General features: G+C 37.6%; 3 protein-coding genes across 6 annotated transcripts; 1 reads left to right on the forward strand and 2 right to left on the reverse strand.

Moving 5' to 3' along the window:
- Nucleotides 1–4,939: 4,939 nt before the first annotated feature.
- mlxip (MLX interacting protein) lies at nucleotides 4,940–14,813 on the reverse strand. Of its 3 annotated transcripts, none has more exons than XM_056745887.1 (17): nucleotides 14,223–14,813; nucleotides 11,774–11,880; nucleotides 11,598–11,683; nucleotides 11,416–11,505; nucleotides 11,255–11,290; nucleotides 10,009–10,249; nucleotides 9,839–9,928; nucleotides 9,585–9,679; nucleotides 8,895–9,375; nucleotides 8,724–8,818; nucleotides 8,089–8,203; nucleotides 7,788–7,903; nucleotides 7,460–7,567; nucleotides 7,165–7,292; nucleotides 6,965–7,088; nucleotides 6,682–6,811; nucleotides 4,940–5,904 (listed from the first exon to the last, which is right to left on the reverse strand). In XM_056745887.1, the coding sequence occupies exons 1-17, from the start codon at nucleotides 14,528–14,530 to the stop codon at nucleotides 5,777–5,779; spliced, it is 2,478 nt and encodes an 825-aa protein (XP_056601865.1). In that variant the 5' UTR covers nucleotides 14,531–14,813; the 3' UTR covers nucleotides 4,940–5,776. The 3 variants fall into 3 exon arrangements, with proteins under 3 accessions (XP_056601865.1, XP_056601864.1, XP_056601863.1); XM_056745886.1 differs by having other exon boundaries at nucleotides 7,788–7,900; nucleotides 11,255–11,296; XM_056745885.1 differs by having other exon boundaries at nucleotides 11,255–11,296.
- A 96-nt stretch (nucleotides 14,814–14,909) lies between these two features.
- unga (uracil DNA glycosylase a) lies at nucleotides 14,910–18,100 on the reverse strand. Of its 2 annotated transcripts, XM_056745890.1 has the most exons (7): nucleotides 17,763–18,100; nucleotides 16,775–16,969; nucleotides 16,337–16,432; nucleotides 15,995–16,092; nucleotides 15,804–15,892; nucleotides 15,475–15,653; nucleotides 14,910–15,384 (listed from the first exon to the last, which is right to left on the reverse strand). In XM_056745890.1, the coding sequence occupies exons 1-7, from the start codon at nucleotides 17,847–17,849 to the stop codon at nucleotides 15,244–15,246; spliced, it is 885 nt and encodes a 294-aa protein (XP_056601868.1). In that variant the 5' UTR covers nucleotides 17,850–18,100; the 3' UTR covers nucleotides 14,910–15,243. The 2 variants fall into 2 exon arrangements, with proteins under 2 accessions (XP_056601868.1, XP_056601867.1); XM_056745889.1 differs by lacking the exon at nucleotides 17,763–18,100 and having other exon boundaries at nucleotides 16,775–17,288.
- A 2,552-nt stretch (nucleotides 18,101–20,652) lies between these two features.
- Nucleotides 20,653–22,159, forward strand: sebox (SEBOX homeobox). Its single transcript, XM_056745888.1, has 3 exons — nucleotides 20,653–20,836; nucleotides 21,227–21,429; nucleotides 21,539–22,159. The coding sequence occupies exons 1-3, from the start codon at nucleotides 20,737–20,739 to the stop codon at nucleotides 22,157–22,159; spliced, it is 924 nt and encodes a 307-aa protein (XP_056601866.1). The 5' UTR covers nucleotides 20,653–20,736.
- The last annotated feature ends 1,240 nt before the right edge of the window (nucleotides 22,160–23,399 follow it).

A 23,399-nucleotide genomic window follows, 5' to 3' on the forward strand; every position in this document is an offset into this window, starting at 1 on the left:
CTCCCATTCAAAAGTTACGGGCACTTAATCATATTTTTAGAAATTTCAACTAATAATTTACTCGGAATAAGCATGTTGAAAAAAAAATACGCGATGCATTTAAGGATAATGTTAAACAGGGCCAAAATTCATCAAAACAAACACAAATTACCTAAAAGATGACTTAAAATATTTTTCACAACAAAACATAAAAAATAATACTGAAGTGAGCTAAAAGCAGTATGAGCTTCTATCATCAACAACTTAAATGTCCCTTAAATTAAAAAAAAAGATTAAATTCAGAATCGAATGATTTTATTTAAAATAAACTGTATCTATTTTTCTATTTATTTTTTAAAGATTTTGAGTCAAGTTAAACTTTTAAGGGTAAGGGTTAAAAGTTAGAAAAACTTTTAAACATTTTTATCTAGTCCTATTTATTTATTCATTCGTTCACTTTTGAGTTTAAATCATTCATTAAAAAAAAACTTTCCCTAAAATTATGTTGGCACACACGGCCAGATTAACACTTCGCTGTACCCTGGGCAACAATATTCAAGTACCCCATCATCACGACCCCAGGATCACCATAATCTGGCAAAATACAGAATAAATTACATCAATACAGTAAATATACTCAATATTACAGTAACTAACTGTCATCAAGTGCATTTTGAAGTACAGATGTGCAAATGCTCATAGAACTACAAATGCACCACTATGTTCTCTTGTCAAGGCCACTCATTTATGATGTTATGAAAACAAAACGCATTGGCATCAGTATAATCTGGTAAAATTGACCCATTACATAGAGAGTGAAGGAAGTGTCCTCCATTTTCACAAATAAATAAATAAACATCTAAGAATCCAGTATTTATTTAACGACACCTACTCCCAGCACAAATGTATTGCCATCACAGAGGACGTCCACAGACAAGACACAAACAAAAATCCATCATCTCAAGTAGCATTTTGATCCTCAACTCATTGCAGAAATCACCTCAGAATTCAACAGGACCATTAAATTATAGTGCAATATAAACATTTTGAAATCTGCTGTTTTCTCTCAACAACAATAAACAATTTACAGCATTTTCATGGATCCACCACAAGGAAAAAATGAATAAAATTACATATCATCTGCTCCAAAACTCATTTTAACTTGTCCTTAAATCAGAAAACAACCTGTCACATCACAGTTCAACAAAACAGGCAAGGGTTAAACATTTGGAAATCTGTACATTTCTCTCAATTAGACAAGACAAAAAGAAATGCTAAATAATCTGGCAAAATAGACAATTTTAAATAATGGGGAAGGGCATGTTTAAGTTTGAAATAGTTGATTTCGTTTTGCAAACACATCTTTTTTTTATGGACTTTAAATCCGGACCGTCGGTTGAAGATGCTGCCGGGGGCTCTTCGCTCTCGGGTCTGTGAACATTATCTAGCGCCGGCGGTGAAGAAATGTCGTGGCTGGCAGAGCTGTCCTGGTTGACGGATGCTTTCTCAGCAGAACAGTTGCTTACGTTTACTAGTGTGAAGAAAATCCATATTTTCGTATATATTTCAAATTTTCTGCGTTCGTGATATCCTTCTGGTTTAGCGCGCAGTTGCCCAAATGTGACCCTGGACAACAAAAGCAGTCTTATGGGTCAATTTTTCGAAATTGAGAGTTTTGCATTATCTGAAAGATGAATAAATACGCTTTCTATTGATGTATGAGTTGTTAGAATAGGACAATATCTGGTTGAGATACAACCGTTTAAAACTCAGGACTCTGAGAGTGCAAAAAAATCGAAATAATGAGAAAATTGCCTTTGAAGTTGTTAATCAGGGGCAGTGTGGAAGGCCATCCACTCATAAAAATAAAGTTTTTATATATTTAAGGTAGGAGATTTATAAAATATTTTCATGGAACAAGATCTTTACTTTATGTCCTAAAGATTTTTGGCATAAAAGAAAAATCGATCATTTTGACTCTTTCAATGTATTTTTGTCTTTTACTAAAAATGTTCCCGTGCTACTTAAGACTGGCTATAGGTGATCCAGGGTCACATATGGTTAATTCGGCCTTGTTGGCAACTTGGCACACATATCATCTTGTCTACAAATACAATTTTTAACATTTTTAGCCTTCAGATAAAAGCTTCTAAGGATTAACCGAAGTAAATGAACTCCAAACTTTTGAACAGTTGTGAGTAAAATGCAAATTTTTTGATTTATTTATACATGTACCTTTATTCTATTTTAATGCATGAAAAGATTTTAACAAGCATACATCAAAAATGAAATCCTTGTTTCTTTTACAAAGTTCATAATTAAAAAAATTCAGTAAAATAAAAAAAATATTATAAAGTTATTTTAAATCGATCAACTAAGCAGCCAATGATGAATTACACTGTGAGAGAAGCACAGACTACAGTTGCCCAAAATTAAATACAATAAATACTAAAATTTGACGATCAGTATTCATTCATTTTTAATACAAAGGGGAGAAAAAAAGTGATTTTTTAAACAGATTTTTACTGTGTTCTGAATCAAAGTTTATATATTTTGTTGATGATGTAAAACACATGATACTTCATCTGAATTATTCTAAGTTAATGCTAAACAGTCCAGTATCTCTCTTTGTGTAAAAAACTGTTTGTATAATAAACAGTGTTTACTAGTATGTTGGTTCATCCAAATTTTATATGGTTAAAACTTTCATTACTTTTTCAAAGAACTATTAATTAATAAAAACTGTGTTATTAAACTAATCCTTTATAAATAATTATTATAAAAAGTAATTAATATTATTAATAAATAATTAGTTGTCATTAGCAAATAAGTGATATTCAGCTGTAGAGAAATTGTCATCCTCGCCTTTTATTCAAATATATTCATGATGCCTTGTGAATTTAAAAACTGTAGAGCAGTTAAAAAAAACATACAAATAACTGATAAAACTATACTCAACGTTTGCTTTATAGGCTACTTCATTTTTAGTGATCCAAATTTTTAGAATTTAAACTAAATTGGTATATTTAAACAAATATAACACAATTAAGGTTTTATGTTATTCAAATTTCAGAATTCTTTTTTAAGTTAAAATGTTGCTGGGTCAAAGTGTCTAACAGACTTATGATTTTTTTCACATTTTGCAACAGGATGTTGAAATGAATTAAGGACTCAGTAAGAGATTTAAGGATAAGTAGTGGGTAATGAATCACATGCAAAGTTTAATCACTCTATTCCACCATCAATTTTGACCTTTGACACTGTAATGTGTGTAATTGTGGAATGAAGCTTTATAACAGGGTTTTTGATACAGTAAAACTATAGATATCCAAATAAGCCACAAAGCATCAGTTTTCACATCCTGTGAATCTGTGATAGTGAACCGATGACACAACGCTGAAACACACATTCTTACACAAGATCCCACAATTGTTTATGTGAATGCAAAAAATAAAGCAATCTCTCAGGCAAAAATTATGAATTTGAACTGATATTAACCCTTCTGTTATGTTTGGGGTCCAATTGACCTCAAAGCAACTTTGACATCATCAAGTTTTCGAGTTAAATCCCCTTGAAAATAATTAAAAAGAAAATACATTTCTTTGATAGTAATTTAAATACACAAAAGTAATTTGTTTTGCACATTACATTGAAAAATTTCAAGGTTTACAGCAGAATAAATGTATCCATCCAAACATAAATATCTGTGAGGTGGTCTAACTTAACACAAACATCTGCACATGCAAACATAGTTTAAGGGGAAAAACTTGAGAACACTTGGCTTTCGGGCATGTATCAGGCATGTAAAATCCCCATTAGTAAATGCTTTTTGAAAACCCACGACGCAGGAGGAACTGATTGATAGATAAGAGATGAGCAATAGGACTTATGCTTAAATATGGCTAAACACACCATCATTAATCAACAAAGCTTCTCAACATGGCTAACGGAATCCAGCTTTATACCGCCGGTATGTGTCTTTACACTCAGCACATTCTTAGATATCTGACATCACACACCATCTCACACAAAACTCGGAGATATCACACATCCTCTGTCTTTGAAAAAGAAAACAGCTCAGTATGAAGTTTTATTTAACATTCTTAAAGGAGATTCTCATGATTTTGCTCATATTTTCACAGTAGCACTCCTGTTTCTGCTATTGCCAACCAATGAATCTTTATGCATCAGTCCTACAATGAAATCGCTGGGTCAAGAGGCATTGGAACATCTGGTGGGTATATATAATACTGTTTTATTGCCTTACATTTATATTCAGGTTAAGCTATTGTTGATAACAGAGCACCTCAACAGCCAATAGAGTGGATCTAAACACTGACTGATTTGCGTTTTTAAGGAGATCACGGCTAATGCAGCTCTGAGACCTCACACAGGAAGCCACAGCGTCGAATGCATCAGAGAACCGAAGGAACACGACCGGCTGAACTGTTCAATAATCCACACGTTCAGCTCATACCTGACAGAGGCCACGGAGATAGACGGGTTAGAAGACGACACAAAACTACACAACAACCTGAACGCCATCAGACAACGCTTGGAGGACCTGAAGCAAATGATGTGCAGAAATCCTCCGCCGGATGTCTGCAAGATGCTTTCCCGCGACAGAGAGATGACTTCTGAGAATTTAGAAAAGCTGAGAAGCGTTCTTTCGCTTTTTGTCAAATGGTTTTCCAAACATATGGAGTGATGCTTCGGCCAACTGCTCTTTTAGCTATTCCTCTTAGAAATATTGGTATTTATTTTTTTTAATTGACACCTGGAGGAAAAACGTCTGTGATTTTTAACACAGATCTGACGTAAAAGATCTGTCTGTATATGTTCTTGTTTTCGAGCAACGCTGCCGATGATATGAAGTCGCAATGAATGATAATGATCTGCTATTTGCAGAACAATGTTTACAGTTTCCACATGATGAAATAAATATGATGAGAAATGCATGCAAATTCTTCAAATGTTTATTAACAACAGACTTAAAACCACTCCGTTCTGCCATGAGAACCTCTACATGAGATTCAGACGACAAGGGTTGCAGAGCTAAGAAAAGAAAAGTTTTTACATCGAATTTTAATGTCATTGCAGTGTGTTTAAAGGATTTCTTTAATCCTGTGAAAACAGGTGTTTGACATCAAGATGCATGTGAAGTCTCTGACGTGTGCGTGCTGTATTGTATGTACCTCATCCTGGGCAACAATCATTTTCATAGTTCTAGACTTTCATAGACTGCTTTCGTAACTTTAGGATTTCAAAGTAAAAAAAAACCTGCAAATAAAAAAAGCCGCCCTGAGACGTAAAGTCAAGATGTCTGTAAAGCAAAGGCGACAACTCGAATGATTCATATTCAAGTGTGAGAAACACAAATCACTTCCGATCAATCTGATGTGTTCCACAATGGCTCTTTAGAGAATGAATCAGACTGACATTCCCTTTGGTTTGTTTGCAAGAAACTTCACGCGGCTCTTTTCTAGAAAGAAAACAGCGTGTGGTTTTTATGTACAACACGCTACATAAAAACAACCTTTATTATTTGAAAGCTATCATATAGTTAACATAATGGCAGTTTGTAACAGCATCTCCTCTTCAACACAAACAGTGATATGAAATAAAACCTCTAAGTCCAAATACACAAAAAGAAGCGTTCGTCTTTCATCTCACAGACCTGAGCACTGCACACGGTGTGTTAAGGCGTATCGTGTCTTCAAGGCTCCTGAGGATGTTGTGCGAGATCGATATGCCTGGATATAAATCCAATTGATCAAATCCTCTGAACGATGACTGTTTAAGGCGGAGAGGCAGGGGAGTGTTTTTTGGTGTTGAGGACGAACTGTTTGGCCTCTTCGGGTAAAAGCGCAGGATCTGCCAGGATGGAGGTGCTGGTACAGAGCTGACGGAGCGTCTGGAGAACCACTGAATAAAACACACACGGAAAGAATTAAGTTAACATCTCAGGGAGAAATGTCTAATGTTCATATTTACTGCAATTATGATGTCAACGTACAATTATTCAAACTGAAAAATTATATTGAACCCTGAAATCATGTCTTTGTTTTTGATGACATTATATTTCTAGAAGATTTTCACATTCAAAAGCATATTGATCATTAAGACTTTAGTTTCTGAACACAATTACAGGGGTCATATGGAGGGAAAACGTGTTTTCTGTGTCTTTGGTGTAAGTTGCCCATGCATGTATGAGACATGTTAAATTGTATGGGAACAAAAGATGTATTCTATCTGAGAGCAAATGCTCGCCCAGACCTGCCTGAAAGGCCTCGTGTAACCACACCCCTACAAATGTATGTCAGTTGGTGGTATGATTTGACTAAGATCGCTCAAATGTATTCGCAAGTAAGGTGGTGTACCTGTCAGTACAATTGAAGAGGAACCTGAGTGATGTTCCAAATACGGTGAGAGGCGTTACATTTCCCTCACACGTTTGCAGTATTCCACCATCACTATACACTGGTTAACTGGCCAATCATAGCACGCATTGCTTTTCAGAGCCATGAGCTTTGTTAAAAATACGAGCGTTTCAGAAAGACGGGGCAAAGAGGAAAAACAAACACGTACGGTATGTTTCTAAACCTTAAATCCTGTATACACATTGCATTACATCAAAAACAAACCATAATATTAGTTTGAGCCATGTCATATGACCCCTTTAAGGCGGATGGGAGCACTTACTGGGTCTCAGGACCGGGAGAGCGCAGTAGCGGTCCAGCCACTGCATGGTGGTCTCACACAGCTCTGTGTGGTTGGTGGTCGACACCATCCCATTAAAAGACTCGAACAGGGGTTGAATAATGACACTGAACTGTAACAGAGGTATTAAAGAAAATAGGACCTGCCATTGGAACAGTAAGAACATCTATTGCAGAGGAATTAACCAATTAAGCATGATGTTTCCCAGATGTTCAATCCTTTTTGAATTCAGTTTAGTCCATGCTTCTGTCTGATTTAAGGATACGATCCAGAACTTCCAGTTTTGAAGAGTTCTGCTCTTTACGTAGTCCTCAAACTTCTCTTTCATGTGGTCGAAGCGATGGCGTGTGACGGGAGCCCCTGTTGCAGGAAGCTGTTCTTGGCACAAGCTGAAATACATTAAATACGTGAAATTAATTGCATACAAATCCACAAAATAAACGTCTTATAAATTGAATCCCTCACTTTATAGATGAGTTGAGCTCTTCGATCTCCTCTCTCAATCTCCTGGTCTCTTCCAGTAACTGTTGTCTCTCCATCTGTAACTTGCCGATGTAATCAACGGTCTTCTGGAGTGTCGCTGCATTACTGATCTAAAAACCCGAATGTGAGACAAAGTTACATTTTCTAACCATTTAAATGTGACATTTCTCATATTCAATCTGAATGTACAGATTCAACTATTAATGATTTCTCAACGATCTGTTTGAAAAAGAAGAAAAGAATATGTTCAATATAAGCAACATAAAAAAAAAGTTACATTTGATTGTGGCTTGAGAGTGGGCACCAGACTGCACAGAGTCTTAAAGCAGACGTTGATGGTGAATCTTCTCTTCTGTTCTGCTGATATGTGACTCACCCTCCGACTCTACAATGTTAATTATAATAAAAATAGTTAATAATGTTATTATAATTGAACAAATAAGAAACTGAAGTATCAGAAATAAACTCATTGCATTATTTTTTATTCCGTGCTTGCGTTTAAATACAGAAGACTTGTAAGTTACAACATTGTTTGACGGCTTCAACAGTGCTCCAAAATGTGTGTTTTTGTGTAGCATGTGATCAACTGATTTTTTTATCTCTACCTGAGTGCCTTCAGACTTGGTCAGGCCCGTGCTGCTGTTGAGAGGTGACTGAGGACTCGGCACCTGTTCTGCTCCTAACGGTGACCCTTGACCTGAGATCCGCCCATCAAGCGCTACTTAGAAACAAATGTATAGGATAATGCTATGTAAGTCGCTTTGGATAAAAGCGTCTTGCAAATGTAAGTAAAAAAAACAAGCTCGCTTTGAGTTAAAAACACAAGCTCAGATTAATTCAATAAAAAAAACAAGCTCACTTTAAATTCAGTGAAAATCAAACAAGTGACTGTTTGCTTAATCTGACCTGCTGACTGTGCTGATGTTTTGCTGGTGGACACATTTGTGATGCTTTCCTCTTTGGGTATGATGAGTTGAGGAGATTTCTGTGTTTGAGGAAGAATGTGGAAACCAGCTGAAGCCTGCCAGGCGGTGTGAGAAAATAAAGATCACGTACAGATATTCAAGAATGCACTGCTTAGGGCCAAAATGAATGATTATTAAGCAGGGTGGGCAAAATTCAGAATGAAGGAACTGGCTGCCTTTTAATTCACCAAACACAAGACAGTTGAACGCGACAAAATAAGCAAAACACATGTTTTCTGTTTAAAAGACACAAAAATAGCTTGTAAAATTTTTCTTTCCTGTGTTGGTGTACTTCCTGTTGAAACAGGAAGTTGAAATGAGAGATACTGAAGGGCTGTGACCTGTGTGTCAGAGGATTCCTGTGGTATCATTCTGCCGTACATTAAAATGGACATCCGATTTTTAAATTAACTGATTTCTTATGATTTGCACAAACAAAATGTTGTTCTGGCTGGCTCGACTTGTTTATCCCCAACTCTGAACTAAAAAAAATGAGTTTAAAAAGCATTCAAAATTCCTTTCTGAATGACGCTCAACCTAGTTAATGGTGCAGGACGTAAAGGGTGAGAAGCTTACACAGGGAAGACTGGAAGAGGCTATGACCATACCAGCGGAGGAGTGCACATCAGTGTTGAGAGGAGACGGAGTAACAATAACAGCGCTGGCAGGACCTGAGGATGAGTTACGGTGAGGACAGGCATCAAGACTGACAGTAACAAAACGTCTTAGCAGAGAAGAGTCACAAACCTGTGAGTATAAGCTGAGACGGCATTGGATTTGCCGGGACGATTGGCCTCTGCACGTGTCTGCTCTTTTTGTTAGAAACGGGGGGAGGAAGGGGTTTTGGGAGGGCGAAATTCTGCTGCTGTGAGCTCACCGCCACGGGCTGAGGAGGGGATGCTGCACCGGGCAGACTGAAGGTGACGGCCACATCAGTGGGAGCGACCGTGGAAGGGGCGCTGTGAGTTTTTACGGATGGAGACGGAATGCTTGGGACGGGCGGGGGGGCTGTTACTGTAGAAGGGAGGGCCGGGGCTGAAGGTGGCATATGTGTCACTTCCTCCGTGAACAGAGGCATGTAGCTCTGTTGGTAGGAGGGGCCAATGCCGTTATCACCATCCTGATGGGGTGAAAGATGGCTGGGCAAAGGAACGGAGGAGATGAGGCGGTAGTCCGATGACATCGAAGGGAGGATCGTTGAGAGCGGGATGGACGACAGGAGGGATGCCTAGCACAGAGACATATGTGGATTATTAATGAAATCACAAACTCATCTTAAATCGAAACTGTATTACCGTTGGTTTTTATAGTGAATATATAAATAAAATTAAAATAAAAACCATTGTACCAGGTTAACAGAGTGATGGTGTGCTTTGTGATTATCAGGCAACAACTGTAGAGGAAGTGCATGATTTCACTTTACATACGTCATGTTACCTGTGTTTGAGAGTTGTTGTTGGTTAATGGGGTGACTGAGGGGGCAGTGGGGGATATGGAGGGAAAAGCTGGTGGACGCAGGGTGTGAAACAAATCTGGTTAAAGAAAAAAAAATTGGAGTGTGACTCGTTCATACATTCACACATATACAATGAACATTTCATTTTTAGTTTTAAAGCATTTTTGAGCAACTTTATTGATCAGATTTAAACTTCAAGCGAGCAGTTTTCATCAACATCTAACATCATTCGTACCTTGCAGCGGCTCGAAAGTGTCCATGAAATCCAGATTAGGCTGCAGGGGAATGAGGCCTGGCTGGATCATATCAGCGTTCCCGGCGTGTGCTGAGAAGACCACCAGACTCTCAGTCATTTAATCAAACTTGAAAACAAACCAGGCCACAAAACCTGACATCATCTCTCACCGATTTCTCTGGGATTGGGCCACGCCACAGGCTGATGAGAGGACAGCGTGGAGAAGAGAGTGTCCGAGAACTCTGACATGAGCACATCCATGTCAAAGAGCGGATCCATCTCCATGGGAACGGGGGACTCGAGAATACAGCGTGAGCTGCGGCGACCGCTGACGTCATCGTCCTGGCAGAAGGGGACACGGCAGGTGTCTGGACACACTTCTCCAAAGAGTGACAACTGTTCCTCCGCCTCCTTTGGGAGGTCAAAATGCAACAAGCAGGGTCATGCAACGTAAAATGCTAGATTTGCATAAAGCGTTTATTTACACATACACTAACAGTCAAACATTTGGATACCAAGATGAATGTTTAAATCTCATAAAACACATTTTAATCTGAAGTCTTTAAACATTTGTTGACTAATGTAATTGGGTTCTTTGTATGAATTTAGTGGAAAAACTAAAAATTGTGAGTTTTTTAGTTAATGCATATATTTGAGTGTATAAATATACGTAGTTCACATTTACAATGCATCCCAGAATGCACTTTGTGAAGTCGGTTCAGGAAGCTCCGTTCACAGATTCAACCCATTCAACTGCAGCACAATTCATGGATTGGACTATTTTTGCAAATTAGTGGTATAATGATCGTGGCGTTATATATCACGATACACAAATAAAATATGTATCGTAAAGCTATGGCAATAATATATATATATATATATATATATATTATATATATTATTGCATTTATAATGTCATAGTTGCAATATTAATATATATTTTCTTACGTGACCTGTGTCCACATTTAATGTTTTATAACTTTTTAATAAATTGAATGTACAACATTACATGTTTTTGAAAATTGTTCATGTTTTGTAAATGACGGTTATTCGATCTTTGTTTAAAATATAAAATTCAAGTGATGTTCCTTCTCAATCATTGATTTCTGTAGATTTTTTACCAAAAAAAGTGACCAATAGCTGCTTTAAATTTTGCTCAAAACTTTGTGATATTATATTATGAGTTTATTATTACAACCCTATATAATGTGGTGTCTATTTTCTGAGGTAAATTAGTCAACGGTGAAATGTTTACAGTAAAAAAAATCATTACATTACAATTATGTGTAATTAAAAAAACTGATTTAAGATGATGTGGATGGTTAGTAAACCCAACATCAGAAAACACATGCATGTACACACATCAACACAAACAAAACCACACGCCACTAGTTTCTAACTGAACGCTTCAATTACCGTAAGGAGGCTGGAAAGGTCTTCATCCTTGTGCTTCTGTAACTACAAAATCAAAAAATAAGTGTTGTGAATCTCTGCAATATTCAACACGTGTGCACAGTATCGTCATCGCAGGTATATTAACACCCTGATATAGTCGACAAATTCAATTCAAACCGTACCCTTTTCTTGAAGTATGTTCTCCATTTATGATACTCCCTGATGACGATCTCTATTCTTCTTTTCCAATACTTCCCTTCTGTCGCTATTGCCTAAATATAAAAATAAAGGCAAATTAGCGTCCTGACAAAGACCTCACACAGATACAATAGTGTCAACTTTTCAGTGACTTGACAAGACTCACCTCCGTGGGTCGATGCACTCCAGAGTCCATATTTCCATCCAACGGTGTGACAAAGTGGCAAACCGGATTCTGTCTCTTCTCTACATCTTCCAGAAAAAGAAGCCACGCAGACATGAATCAACAAATCTACATCTGAACATTTCTCAAGGATACTGGTGTTGTGTTATTGGTCTTACATTGTATGTACCAGGCTCTCCAGATGGCATTGTTCAAGCGAATCTTGTCCCTCCACAGCAGCTTCAGTCCCTTGAAGTTTTTCCATTTTGGTGACACTAACCTCCCGCTAACAGACGGGGGACACCAAAAACAAAATTCACATTTGAAAATATGTTTATGAAACATCTAGACTCTTTCATTAGTGCAACTGATTTTTCTTGGTGTGTTCCTGTCTGCTTCTTGAGTCTGAATTTGAAGACTCAGCATCAATTTAGTACGTTGTCGTGCCAAATGTTTGCACTATAACATCACACATATAATAATATCATGAATAAATGATTAAAGAAGGTAGTCCTTGAAAGCTAGAATGAACGTGAGATTATCCCCTATGAACTACAAGCAATGAAATGTATTGCGAAAGCAGACCTAAACAAAACAAAAAAAGGAGAGTTTTGCAAGCAAAACATTGGTCAGATACTTTAAGAAAGTCTAAGAAAAGAGACTGACTCAACCATGCTTCAGATTGCTTCACAGCCAAGTACATGCATGTCCAAAGCATCTTATTTTAGCAACAGAGGCTAAACAAGCACGCAGAGAATGCTCATGTCCTTACTCGGCTAACAGGACAACTATCAATGCGATATAAATATCTTTACTTTCACAAAGCAAGAGTTGACTTCTTCATCAATATGTCATCAATGTTGCATTTGTTGTGTTTACAAGTTTTCATCTTTATACTATCATTATACGCTAACACACACACACAAATAATTGTAGCATGCAAGTTTTCGTCTGCTTTTTGGTCTATTGGTCTATCACTAAATCACACCCCAAACACATTGGTGCAGACAGATCAATCAGCCTCGAGATATTTACATATCATAAGAAAAAAAAGAATAATTTACAACCATCATTCTATAACACACGCGATGACATAAACCTACAGATTGTCATTTTTATGTACATACAATTTTCATTTTGGTTCTATAGCTAAAAGTCCCGTGAACCGGAATCAGACAATTCCATATTCGGACACATTTCCGAGTGAAAGGGAATTTACAAGGATAAAATTAGAGGGCGTGGCTTGGGTTTTTCACTGCAAATTGATTGGATGTGGTAAAAACAGCTGTTGCATTGATATTGAAATGAAAGCGGCAGCAGACTGACAGTTGAAGGGGAGGACTTAACAGATGCTCCACCCAAGCCGTCTAATTGATGTCATTTGAGATGGATCGCCATTTCAAGGCGGAAGTGCATTTTCAGATTTTAATTGAAGATTATGAGGGAACATGAATTTAAAAAAGAAAATGGCCCACATTAATAATCTATTCACTATAAACGCTGCAATATTTCATGCAAAAATAAGAATGGTCATATTTAATTTCACAGCGACTTTAACTGACAGATCATTGTGTTAGCAACACAAGGGTTATGGGTTTGATTCCCAAACAACACCAATACTGATCAAATATATTCTGCCAAATGCATTATTGTTATTTTATTTTGTGGACTGTAAAAAAAACTTGACTCACTCGATTTCTAAACAACAATCAAGCTGCAATCACATTGTAAAGAAAGTATGCACTCAACGGAATGGGGAAGTGAAAATAAAAAGTGTTCCTATATCTTAATGGGAAGGGCATTACACAAGCAAAGTCCCGGAGAATGCACATATTTATCAAATGTACAATTTGATAATATCATATTTCACTCTGGATGAAACCCAGAAAAAACAACAACAACCCAGGTTTCCTTTATAAAAATGAACCATGATTTTACTACAGTAACTATAGTTCAGCATTCGAAGTAAAACCACTGTGGTTAAAATAATCAATAACTATTTTGTTTGCAGTAAAACTATTTTAATACTAAACCATGGTTAATTTAGTATGAGGACATTTTCACACTTGTACAATCCATACAATTAACGGCAAAAGTACACAATGTTCACACGGATTTCTCAGAAAGTAGATACTTAAACGTACAAATGTCAAGTATCTGAGATATGTTGATAGTTTTATCAGCTGCACACAATGATAAACAAATACGAGTCTTATTTTGCATTCTCATTCAGCGTCTAAACAAACAAAAAACCTTATAAATGATACTCTTTGTGACTACAAATGTTGGCATTATTGACACGAATTACTTTTATTAGAGAAGCTCTTAACGTAGAAACGTGTGTGTGTTGTTGCCACAGAACAAAGCACAAGTGGAACTGCAAACGCAGCTTCACAAAAACAACAACGTCGGTATATTTAGTAACACCAAAGAGTACAGTCGTGCTAAATAAATATCCTCAACAAATTAACAACAAACATTTCACGTTTAAAATGATGGAGATGTGAAGTTTTGCCAGACCCATTTGGGCTAGCTAGCAACGAGCTAAGCTCTTATCGGTATCGGTAACGTCGCCTGCTTTTTGACGATAAAGTTAAATAAACTTATTTTGCGTGGAGCCGAACTAACCTGTACGCGAGTGTCATGCACTCGAAGAGTTTCGTCAGTGAAGCGTCGATGGACAGATGCGACGTGCTCGTCTTCCCGAAGTGATACGTCTGGCACGTTTGTTTATTCACGGTATCGAAGTCGTAACCTTTCTTCGGCGGGTGATCGGTATGAGGCGAAGACACCATGAAATGACCGCTGTGGATGATCTGAGACTCGCGGCGGTCCGGTTTCTTAAACGCGAAACTCGACTCGGGCTCCGAATCGTCGTCAAGCTTGACGGTTATCGCGGTGGCGCGTCGGTACGACAGCATTTCTCGAACAGCCATGGCGAAGTCAACGCTGATGTAACTTGTCGATAATATGTGTGCCTCGTCCGTAGCTCGAGGGTGAAGTTAGACGGTTTTTGTCATTGTTTCGATGCTCCAGCGTTAGCATCGATGCTAGCGCTGGAGTTGTTTGGGACTCCAGGCTCTGACTGGCAGTGGCCCGGATCCGGGCGCTATTGGTCGACTCGTGCTCACACCCACAGCGAGTGAAACATGATGCGGGAAACAACTGTGCGAGTCAGTCAAAATATGTTTTGATATCGAATACCGGTTTGTCCATGTGATAACTTCAACGTAGCTAGTTAAAATAAATGTTAAATACGTCAAAGTCCAGCCTATTTTAAACGCACACATTAAGAATATCAAAGTGCACGTGATGTTCAGTAGAAAAAATAGTTTATTGTTTTGCATAACAAACAGCTTTACAGTGATACTGACACATTTTAAAATCGTACCAGGAGGAACGTATCACAAACAGTGATCACAAAGCTTTCTGGATAAAACAATCCTTATGTCAACTAAACTAAACAGTTGAGCCATAAACAGAAAGTGCATGGTAAAGTTCAGTGTTAAATGAGAAGCAAATAGTGTATACTATAAACCTTTACAGCTGGGTAACTCAAATAGATAGTGTATCACGACAGAACAAAAACAAAGAAGTTTGTCCTCCAAATTTGGCCAGCGACATTCCATCAGACTCGGAGTGGAAAACATCACAGTGCTTTCCAGTCTACGGGCTCCTTCCCTGACTTTGTCAACAGTTCGTTTGTCTTCGAGAAGTGTTTGCATCCGAAGAAGCCGCGGTGGGCGGACAGCGGCGAGGGGTGGACTGCCTGCAGGACATGGTGTCGCTTCTAGAAATCGACGAGGAGAAAACATTAACATTCCTGCACACATTCTTCACATATTTAGGCTTGACAAATTCCATTTAGTTCAGAACGTACCTTGTTGATGACAGCACCCTTCTTCTGTGCATATGAGCCCCAGAGAAGGAAAACAAGACCCTGCGAGTTAGCATTGAGCCACTGGACCACAGCGTCTGTGAACATCTCCCATCCCTTGTCTTTGTGAGAGTTAGCCTGGTGTGCGCGCACGGTTAGCACGGCATTCAGCAACAGGACGCCTGGAGAAGACATTTGTAAGGGTGGTTACAATTCATTCGTACATGTATGATTACAAGCGTATGTTATATGTCATTAGAAACAATCTGAGTATGTGTAGTATAATATCATTAGCGGTGGAATTTATAGATGTAGGATATGGCAAAGTTAACCTTGCTTTGCCCATCCCGTTAGATTTCCATGGCCGGGGTGCTCAAAGCCTTCTATGTCTGATGCCAGTTCTTTGAACATGTTCATCAAGCTGTAAATAGCGGGCGTCATAAAATAATAATAAGAGCCTTCATCCTATTTTGTATTTAACAACAACTTTTAGTCCCACACAAAAATGTTTGTCAAGTAATACCTTGGCGGGGGTGGCACAGGTCTCTGAACGCTGAAACACAGCCCGTGAGCCTGGTTAGGTCCATGATAAGGATCCTGGCCCAGTATCACAACCTTTACCTGCCGTCACAAAAGAAATGAGTTTCAAAATATTTAAGCAATATCACTCATTCCTCACGACTGGACATCTTTAGTAGCATTAAGCAGACTAAACCTCAATAAACACGGAAAAATAAAAATAAATTATTTTGTAATAAAAAATTGTTCTTACTTGTTCTAGACTCTTTTTTATAAATGTTAAACGTTGACATTTTATTTTTTTAATCCAAGACTAAAACAAAAAGATTCTTTACACAAAACTCACATCTTTTATATCACACATTTGTGTCCAGGTGAAAACTTCATGAGGAGGCGGATAGATGGTGTGCTTTTTTCTCTCCTCACCAACGAAAGACATTAACTGGCAAAAAAAAACATTGTTAAGTTATTGTCCTTATTCCAGTATAAACACAGACGTAAACAACAAGTAAAGAGTAGTTGTCACACATTTTAGTGCAGCACATATCTCTCAATTTTTAATTTCTGAAATTTACATTTATGCATTTGGCAGACAAAGCAACTTACATTGCATAGTATTATACATTTTTGTTTCTGACTATGTGCAATCCCCTGAGATCGAACCCAATGACCTCGGCATAACTAGTGTCATGCTCTTACCACTGAGCCACATGAAAGCATGAAATCTACTAAGACACCCTAAAAAGCTTTCATAAGCCTTCTGGGCGAAGTCAAATTGTCTTACTGATTTGAAATATTCCTTCCCAAATTCCCTGTTCAGGGCTTTTTTCCAGCTCTCTCCGATCCCGTCAGGAACATGCTGGTGGGAGTTGAGCCGCACCAGAGCCGCCGCTTTGTTTTTGGCGATCCGCTCCAGTTGCTCTGGACTCGGTGATGGTGATGATATAACATCGCTGCTCTCCTTCTTCTGCTTTTTCCCCTGCGAAGATATTGTGGTATATCTGGTTGAAATATATGTTCGTTTGACAGAACGGCCTGCCATTGATGCGTTTAAAAGTCTAAGGAATAAGTAGTTTGAAAGCATGATGCCCGTTCATCTGTAATCGATGAACAGATGGAAGTTTTCTCACTAACTTCATAGCGAAAAAACAAAGGACTGAAATATTACTTTTAAAGCACAAAATGCAAAACTGATGTTTCGATAAAGAACAATTGTGTGTCCACGAACAGTAAGAGTGTCTACGGGGTCAGTAGCAGAATATCTTTGAATAGCTTTGCTGCTTTTCTTTGGCAAAGTGTCGTAAAACTACTTCCGGGAGTGACCGCCTACATTTAGCGGGAAAGACTTTTGTTGTATCAAGAATAATGAAACAGCGGGAAAGACTGTTGTTGTTGTAGTCAAGAATAATGCAACATGCAGATTTTAAAAACAAATGTAGTCAGTTATGCCATGGAATAAAGACGTAACAAAAAGGAATTTGACTGGTTGTGGCGCTGCGCAGACCGTCCAAATTAATGAGATCAAAGTACCGCGAGAGCGAGTCCAGGCTATGTGGAGCATTCTGCCATCGCGATACTTTGATGCCATATACCGACCGGTCTGCGCAACTTCGCAGAAGTTCTGCACCGCCAATCTATTTATTCGTAAATGATTAGAAAACTGACAATTACGAATAAATAACCATGAGCTGAACTATAATCGTATTAATTCAGATATCGTGCGACTGTCCACCACGCGCGCAGTTGCAGTTGTGTAACGTTATTTTACTCACATCCTCGTTGAATGTATCCAACTCTTCAAGATTCCTTTTTTTGGATGTTGGCGAGAAGAAGGACGTGATGCTTTTCTGTCCGATCATTTCTGCGAATAAAATGAACTATAAAAACAACACAAAATCTCTAGTCAACACTGCATGCCAGCGCGTGTAAAATGTTTGAACGACTCCCGCCAGATGCCCGTGACGTCATTTGGAAAGGCGAGTACTGTTGAGCACGAGGGGTAGTTGCAATTGAAAATGCGTTTGTTGTACCTTTATAACATTATAGTTTATCTGGTAAGTAAATTATGTTTTGTATATAACTGACATGTCTTATAATGCTGACGTTTTCTTTCTATTAAATAAAAGCTTTCTCGAAAAGAGGCGGGGCCATAGGCACCTCCCAGTCAACCTCCTCCTGGTCAGATTGCGCGTATTCTTGTGACAGATTTACTTACAAATATAATATAGACATCTCACATAAATATACATTGACAACTACTGTAATAATCAAATAATAATTCATTGTTTGAGTGTAAATGCTTGTTAGAAAACGATATAAATAGAATGTATGGAATATCAGCAACTGCCACAACTGTGCCACATTCATTACTACAGCTATTTATACGAAGTAATTTTTCTGGGACACAATTGTGGATCTTTTTATACCTATCAAACAACCTGGAAAGATTTCTCCACAGAACCTATTTCATCTATTTGTTTATCATTGTCACAATAATTTGTTTATAGTCCATCCTTCCTGAAAAATATTATATATATATATATATATATATACTTCAAGTTCGCGTCCAAATGAAAGTCTAAATGAATATGCAAGTAACAGGACTATTAATCATGCTTGCTTTAAAAACATTAGTCGCTCCGCCATAAAAATAATTTTGCATAGTTAGAGCGCCACCGTGTGGTTAACTGTAAAACGAACTCTCCCAACTCCTTTTATCAGTGCGTGTTTAATGGGATTATTAAAATCCCTCAAATTCTCCGAATAACCCCTATCCCAACCCAAAGGCTCTATAAAACTACTAGCCTGCCTAAAATTGAAATTTTACTCACATATACTGTGACAATTTTGGTTGCTTTTACGACGCTGCTTTATCCATCCTTAAAAACAACTTTGTAAACATCAATTAAAAGTAACAGTAAAGATATTGTTCGAGCATACTTGAATGTTGCTTAAAGGGATGGATCAAATAGTATTTCGTATTTATGTATCTCATCTAAGATTGTCTAAATTTCTAAACCATAGTCAGAAATTAGCTGGATTCAGACAAAAATTACAAAAAGTAAAACATTCCCCAATATTATTGTCCAAGGGGAAAATTAGGCTGTTTTTGTGTTTTAATTACTGTTTTTATTAAGTTTTTTTGTTAAACAAAACACATTAACACACTGAAGATGAAAACAAAACACTCCTGACCATTTCAAATATGTAACAGATTGCACAAAAATGTGTTTGTTTCTGGTATAACAATACCATGGACATTACTAAAAAATATTTGATATGAATTTAATACTCGAGTGATTTATTGGAATTAATTCAAATAAAAAAATGAAAATTGGGGAAAAAACTGATATCACAATAAAGGTCAAATATTTTTAAAATAGTTTTGCATTAATGTAAACTAATGTATGCATTGGAAATAATAATAAAAATAACCATAAGACGTGTATTTTACACGACTAAACAGGAGAGAATACACTTTGTGATCAGATTCCCCCTCATTATCAGATCTTTTAGATTCGTCTGTAGTCAGAAATGCCTGACATGTTTCATCTCTTTGTAGTCGAGATGTCCCTCTACCTGTCGCTAACGACACCTGAACGATCCCGGAATCCGCCACGCGTGAAATGTGTGTATTCCATGTGAACGTCACAGGTTTAATCATGTAAATGAACATGTTACAGTTCTCAACAGTCGACTTTCAGATGTTGACCTGAAAGTGATGGAACCTCATACCTACAAAAACTCAAAACCACACAGATTACGAAAATAATCTTGGGTTTAGATTAGCGTTCATTCGCTTGTACATCGCTCTTAATCCCTACAAGGAATATCATCCTTAGATAATAATGTCACTGGATATTAGAAAAATGTAAGCAGGGCATATGATCACATTTACTTGCCATAACGGTTGTTTATTTACTTATTTTTATTCGTTTCTATTTTTAAATGGTGATAAACATGATGATAAGAAGAATGAAACATTTTGGTTCCCCTAAAGAAAGTAATAAAGTTATTTTTAAAGAACAGTATCTTTCTTTCTTTCTGTCATTTATTCTTTCTTGATTTCTTTCTTTCTTTCCGCCTTTCTTTCCATCTAAATGATTCTTTATGGAACAAAGACCCTTGGAAACTTTTTTAAACCATCTGAGCTCTTTAAGTTTATTTTTAATCATGTAGGCTATATTGTTTTTATTAAAATTTGATCTAACTCTATTTATTATAACCTTTAATTTAATATGGTGTAATTTAGTAGTATCATTTCATTATTAATTTATTGTTTTATTTAAACAAATGTTATATGTATTTAATTTTCTCTTGTAGGCCTTCTTAAACAGATTCGAGCAGTGACAGACAGCAGGCAGGTGAAGTGTGTTTGGTTATTTGCTTGATAAAGAATGTGTAGGACCGCAGAAGACCCATCAGACAGCATCTGAATCTCTGCTTCCTGTCCACGATGTGAGATGGGTATGAAGCTGTCAGACGGGCTCGTGGACAGGAGGTCACCCCACTGGGGGTGGGGGATCAAAGTGGAAAGCTTTTAACTCCGCTCTTGAATGGTCAGAGATGTGGACTGTCACTGTGCCAACATGACACCTTGAAGGACGATACAGACGCGTGTGGGTGTGAAAAGGAGCGAGTATAAAGTGGGTGGGCTCAGCTGCACTCTGGATCATTGCATTTTTGAAGTGGAGAGAACTGGAAGCTCTTAACACAAATCTACGTTTACTGCGTAATTTATAGGCTATGGCGTTATTTTTAGACCAATCGTTCGAACTAGTTAAGAAAATAAGCCTGGAGACTGAAAGTGACTTTATTTTGAACAAAAACACGGTCCATTATTCAGGTGAGTTTAAGTATTTGTTGAATAATTATATGCTGTTTTTTATAACTTTGGTATTGTGTCATAAAAACGATTTGTTTAAATGTAAAAGGTTGGCTGACTATTATAATATATGAATGTAATGTGAAGATCTTTTAGGAAAAATAACCATGGTTTTATTAAAAGTGTAACCGCGTTTTTGACAGATTATAATTTCCATCACAATAGTTTTACTACAAATATCATTGGTAAGTTTGTTGTCACCATGTAAAACAAAAACACAATTTTTGCCTTAATAAAACGACGATTAATTATTGTCGGGGACAACTGAGGAGAAGCACATTCTCTATGAATGGTCACATGGTTTCCAAAATAACTATTTAGTGTATATGCTAAAAGTTGCACGTTTTTTAGATGTCACAGCCGAACAAACGTCGTCCTCGTCTGAAGTGGAAAGAAATAACAACCCAGACGGCCAGAGGAAAAGAAAAAGGACCATCTTCAGCCGCGCGCAGCTGTCAGAACTTGAGCGCGCGTTCGTGGTGACTCCGTACCCAGACATCACCCTGCGCGAGAGCCTAGCCGCGCTCACGTTACTGCCCGAAAGCAAGATTCAGGTAACAACCGCAAGACTAAAGATGCAAGTGATTGTGTTTCTTTTTTCTTTTTTCTTGGTATTGCTTTTGATTTATTTTATTCATATTTGATCTTTTTTTCTTTTTGCAGGTGTGGTTTCAAAACAGACGAGCGCGCAGTATGAAAAGTAAAAAGCTGTCCAGACCAGTCAGGAGTCCAGCAAGAGCGGTTTCCTCCAACCATGTAACTTCCATTCCACAGATCAACCCCGGTTTGACCTCCGAACAGAGAGAAAGACCTGACAGATATCAAACAGCGAGCAGGAGCCCTGGTCACCATCAGCACACCTTCAGACAAGCACTGAGTCCCTGGTCTCAAAACCTCCCCCATCAAGCACCTCCGCCCATCTCTCCGGGCCTCCCTGGAGTCCTGCCCTGGGGAAACAGACACCCTCATACATCTGCATCTTTCTCATCCGACAGACCGGCTCAGCATCCGTTCCAAAATCAGTCAGACTGTCTCTGGCAGATGAACTGCTTCACGTCTCCTGAGGAGTTTTCAGGCCATCAGTTGAAGTCATATTGTAGCTCCAGTCAGTCCATTTACAGTTGTATGTCTGAGGAGCAAGTGATCTCTGCACATCAGGCCTGTATGGAAGGAACTGTACACCGACAGAGTCAAGCCGTCATTCACTATCCTCAGACATCACTGGGAGATATTTCTGAACTTATTTATAGTGCAGCCGTGGTCACCAACCTGGAAGACTGCTGACAAGTGTTGTTTTAATACAATTTTCTAGCGCATCTTTGAAAACTATAAGTATCGTGAGATCCGTACAGCAACAACAAGAATGCTCTACAATGCATACCTGCCTGTTGTGAATCTCACACTTGATTATTTATATATAATACAAAGTAAAAAAGTAATCTAGTGGAAATATAAATAATGTTCTTTGTGTGACGGGAATCATATAGTCCTTTTGTGTTCTCTCATTTTTAAGATTTAAACTGTTTGATGTGAATACTTGTAAAAAGTATTGTGTTGTTTATTTTAAACCAAATTAAAGGCATTCACTTCACTAACATTTTTGCATGTAGTTTTTGCCTAGGCCATCTGATTTCTTCGCAAAACAATATCCATTATTGTTAAAAAAGAAAGTACAACGATGAAACATTACGTGGCATGAAAATGAATATAAAAGCATCTTAATGAATGCAATGAGACGTGCACCTCATGGTTCATCCTCAAAACAAAGGAGCAAACAACCAAAAACAGCGGTAAACAATGCAAAAAGATAATATGAAACTAAATGAAAAGCCTCAGGTCTCATGTTTTATCAGCTTATGTGGCTTAGATTACATTTGGATTGGAAGATCTGAACCGTGTATTACTATCAAAGTGATTATGGGACAAACAGAGAGGAGACTGCAGACCTCAGGTCTCCTGACCTGCCGGACACTGATCTCTATGTATCATAATCATCAAAATAATCTTCAAATAAAATATAATACATCCCATAATCCTGGTGCTCAAATTTACAGTCGTACTCAGACGTGTTTTCGGTGTGAGCTTGTATTGTGTGTGTTGCAGATGCAACTACATCCTTTAATCCAGAGGAAGATATTGAAGGGATATGTGCTTATTTTGTTACGAGCAAAACAGAAAATATCATAATCATAATCGTAGACATGTTGCATGTTACACAATGATCCGGAGTGACTCCTAGTTTTTCTTGTCATGTAGTGCACTTTGCTGTAACACATACAAACTTCAAAGTGACAATTCACACATTTCAACTTTCTTTCTTCAGCAGAACACTAAATATTTTTTTGAAGAACGTAGAGAGCCAAACAACATCGAACCCCACTGACTTGACATGTCTCAAAATGTCTTCTTTTGTATTCCACAGAATAAAGAGTCACATTTAGTTTACATTTTTATTTTTGGGTGAACTATCCCTTTAAAGCATGTATGTATGCTATATGTCAAGCTGCCGTTACAACACAAGATG

The sequence above is a fragment of the Triplophysa dalaica genome, chromosome 4 (assembly GCF_015846415.1).
Source record: "Triplophysa dalaica isolate WHDGS20190420 chromosome 4, ASM1584641v1, whole genome shotgun sequence".
Classification (NCBI taxonomy): domain Eukaryota; kingdom Metazoa; phylum Chordata; class Actinopteri; order Cypriniformes; family Nemacheilidae; genus Triplophysa; species Triplophysa dalaica.

Excerpts from the sequence above, each read along its gene's own strand:
- mlxip (XM_056745885.1), bottom strand. The coding sequence starts at position 14,530 with ATGGCTGTTCGAGAAATGCTGTCGTACCGACGCGCCACCGCGATAACC. Across the intron at positions 9,376-9,584 it reads ACAACAACTCTCAAACACAG|GCATCCCTCCTGTCGTCCAT; the intron begins GTAACATGACGT and ends TCTCTGTGCTAG. Across the intron at positions 8,204-8,723 it reads CCTCTTCCAGTCTTCCCTGT|GCTTCAGCTGGTTTCCACAT; the intron begins GTAAGCTTCTCA and ends ACCGCCTGGCAG.
- unga (XM_056745889.1), bottom strand. The coding sequence starts at position 17,074 with ATGCTTTCAAACTACTTATTCCTTAGACTTTTAAACGCATCAATGGCA. Across the intron at positions 16,433-16,774 it reads GGAAGGAATATTTCAAATCA|TTAATGTCTTTCGTTGGTGA; the intron begins GTAAGACAATTT and ends TTTTTTTGCCAG. Across the intron at positions 15,385-15,474 it reads AGGGTGCTGTCATCAACAAG|AAGCGACACCATGTCCTGCA; the intron begins GTACGTTCTGAA and ends GTCGATTTCTAG.
- sebox (XM_056745888.1), top strand. The coding sequence starts at position 20,737 with ATGGCGTTATTTTTAGACCAATCGTTCGAACTAGTTAAGAAAATAAGC. Across the intron at positions 20,837-21,226 it reads AAACACGGTCCATTATTCAG|ATGTCACAGCCGAACAAACG; the intron begins GTGAGTTTAAGT and ends CACGTTTTTTAG. Across the intron at positions 21,430-21,538 it reads TGCCCGAAAGCAAGATTCAG|GTGTGGTTTCAAAACAGACG; the intron begins GTAACAACCGCA and ends TTCTTTTTGCAG.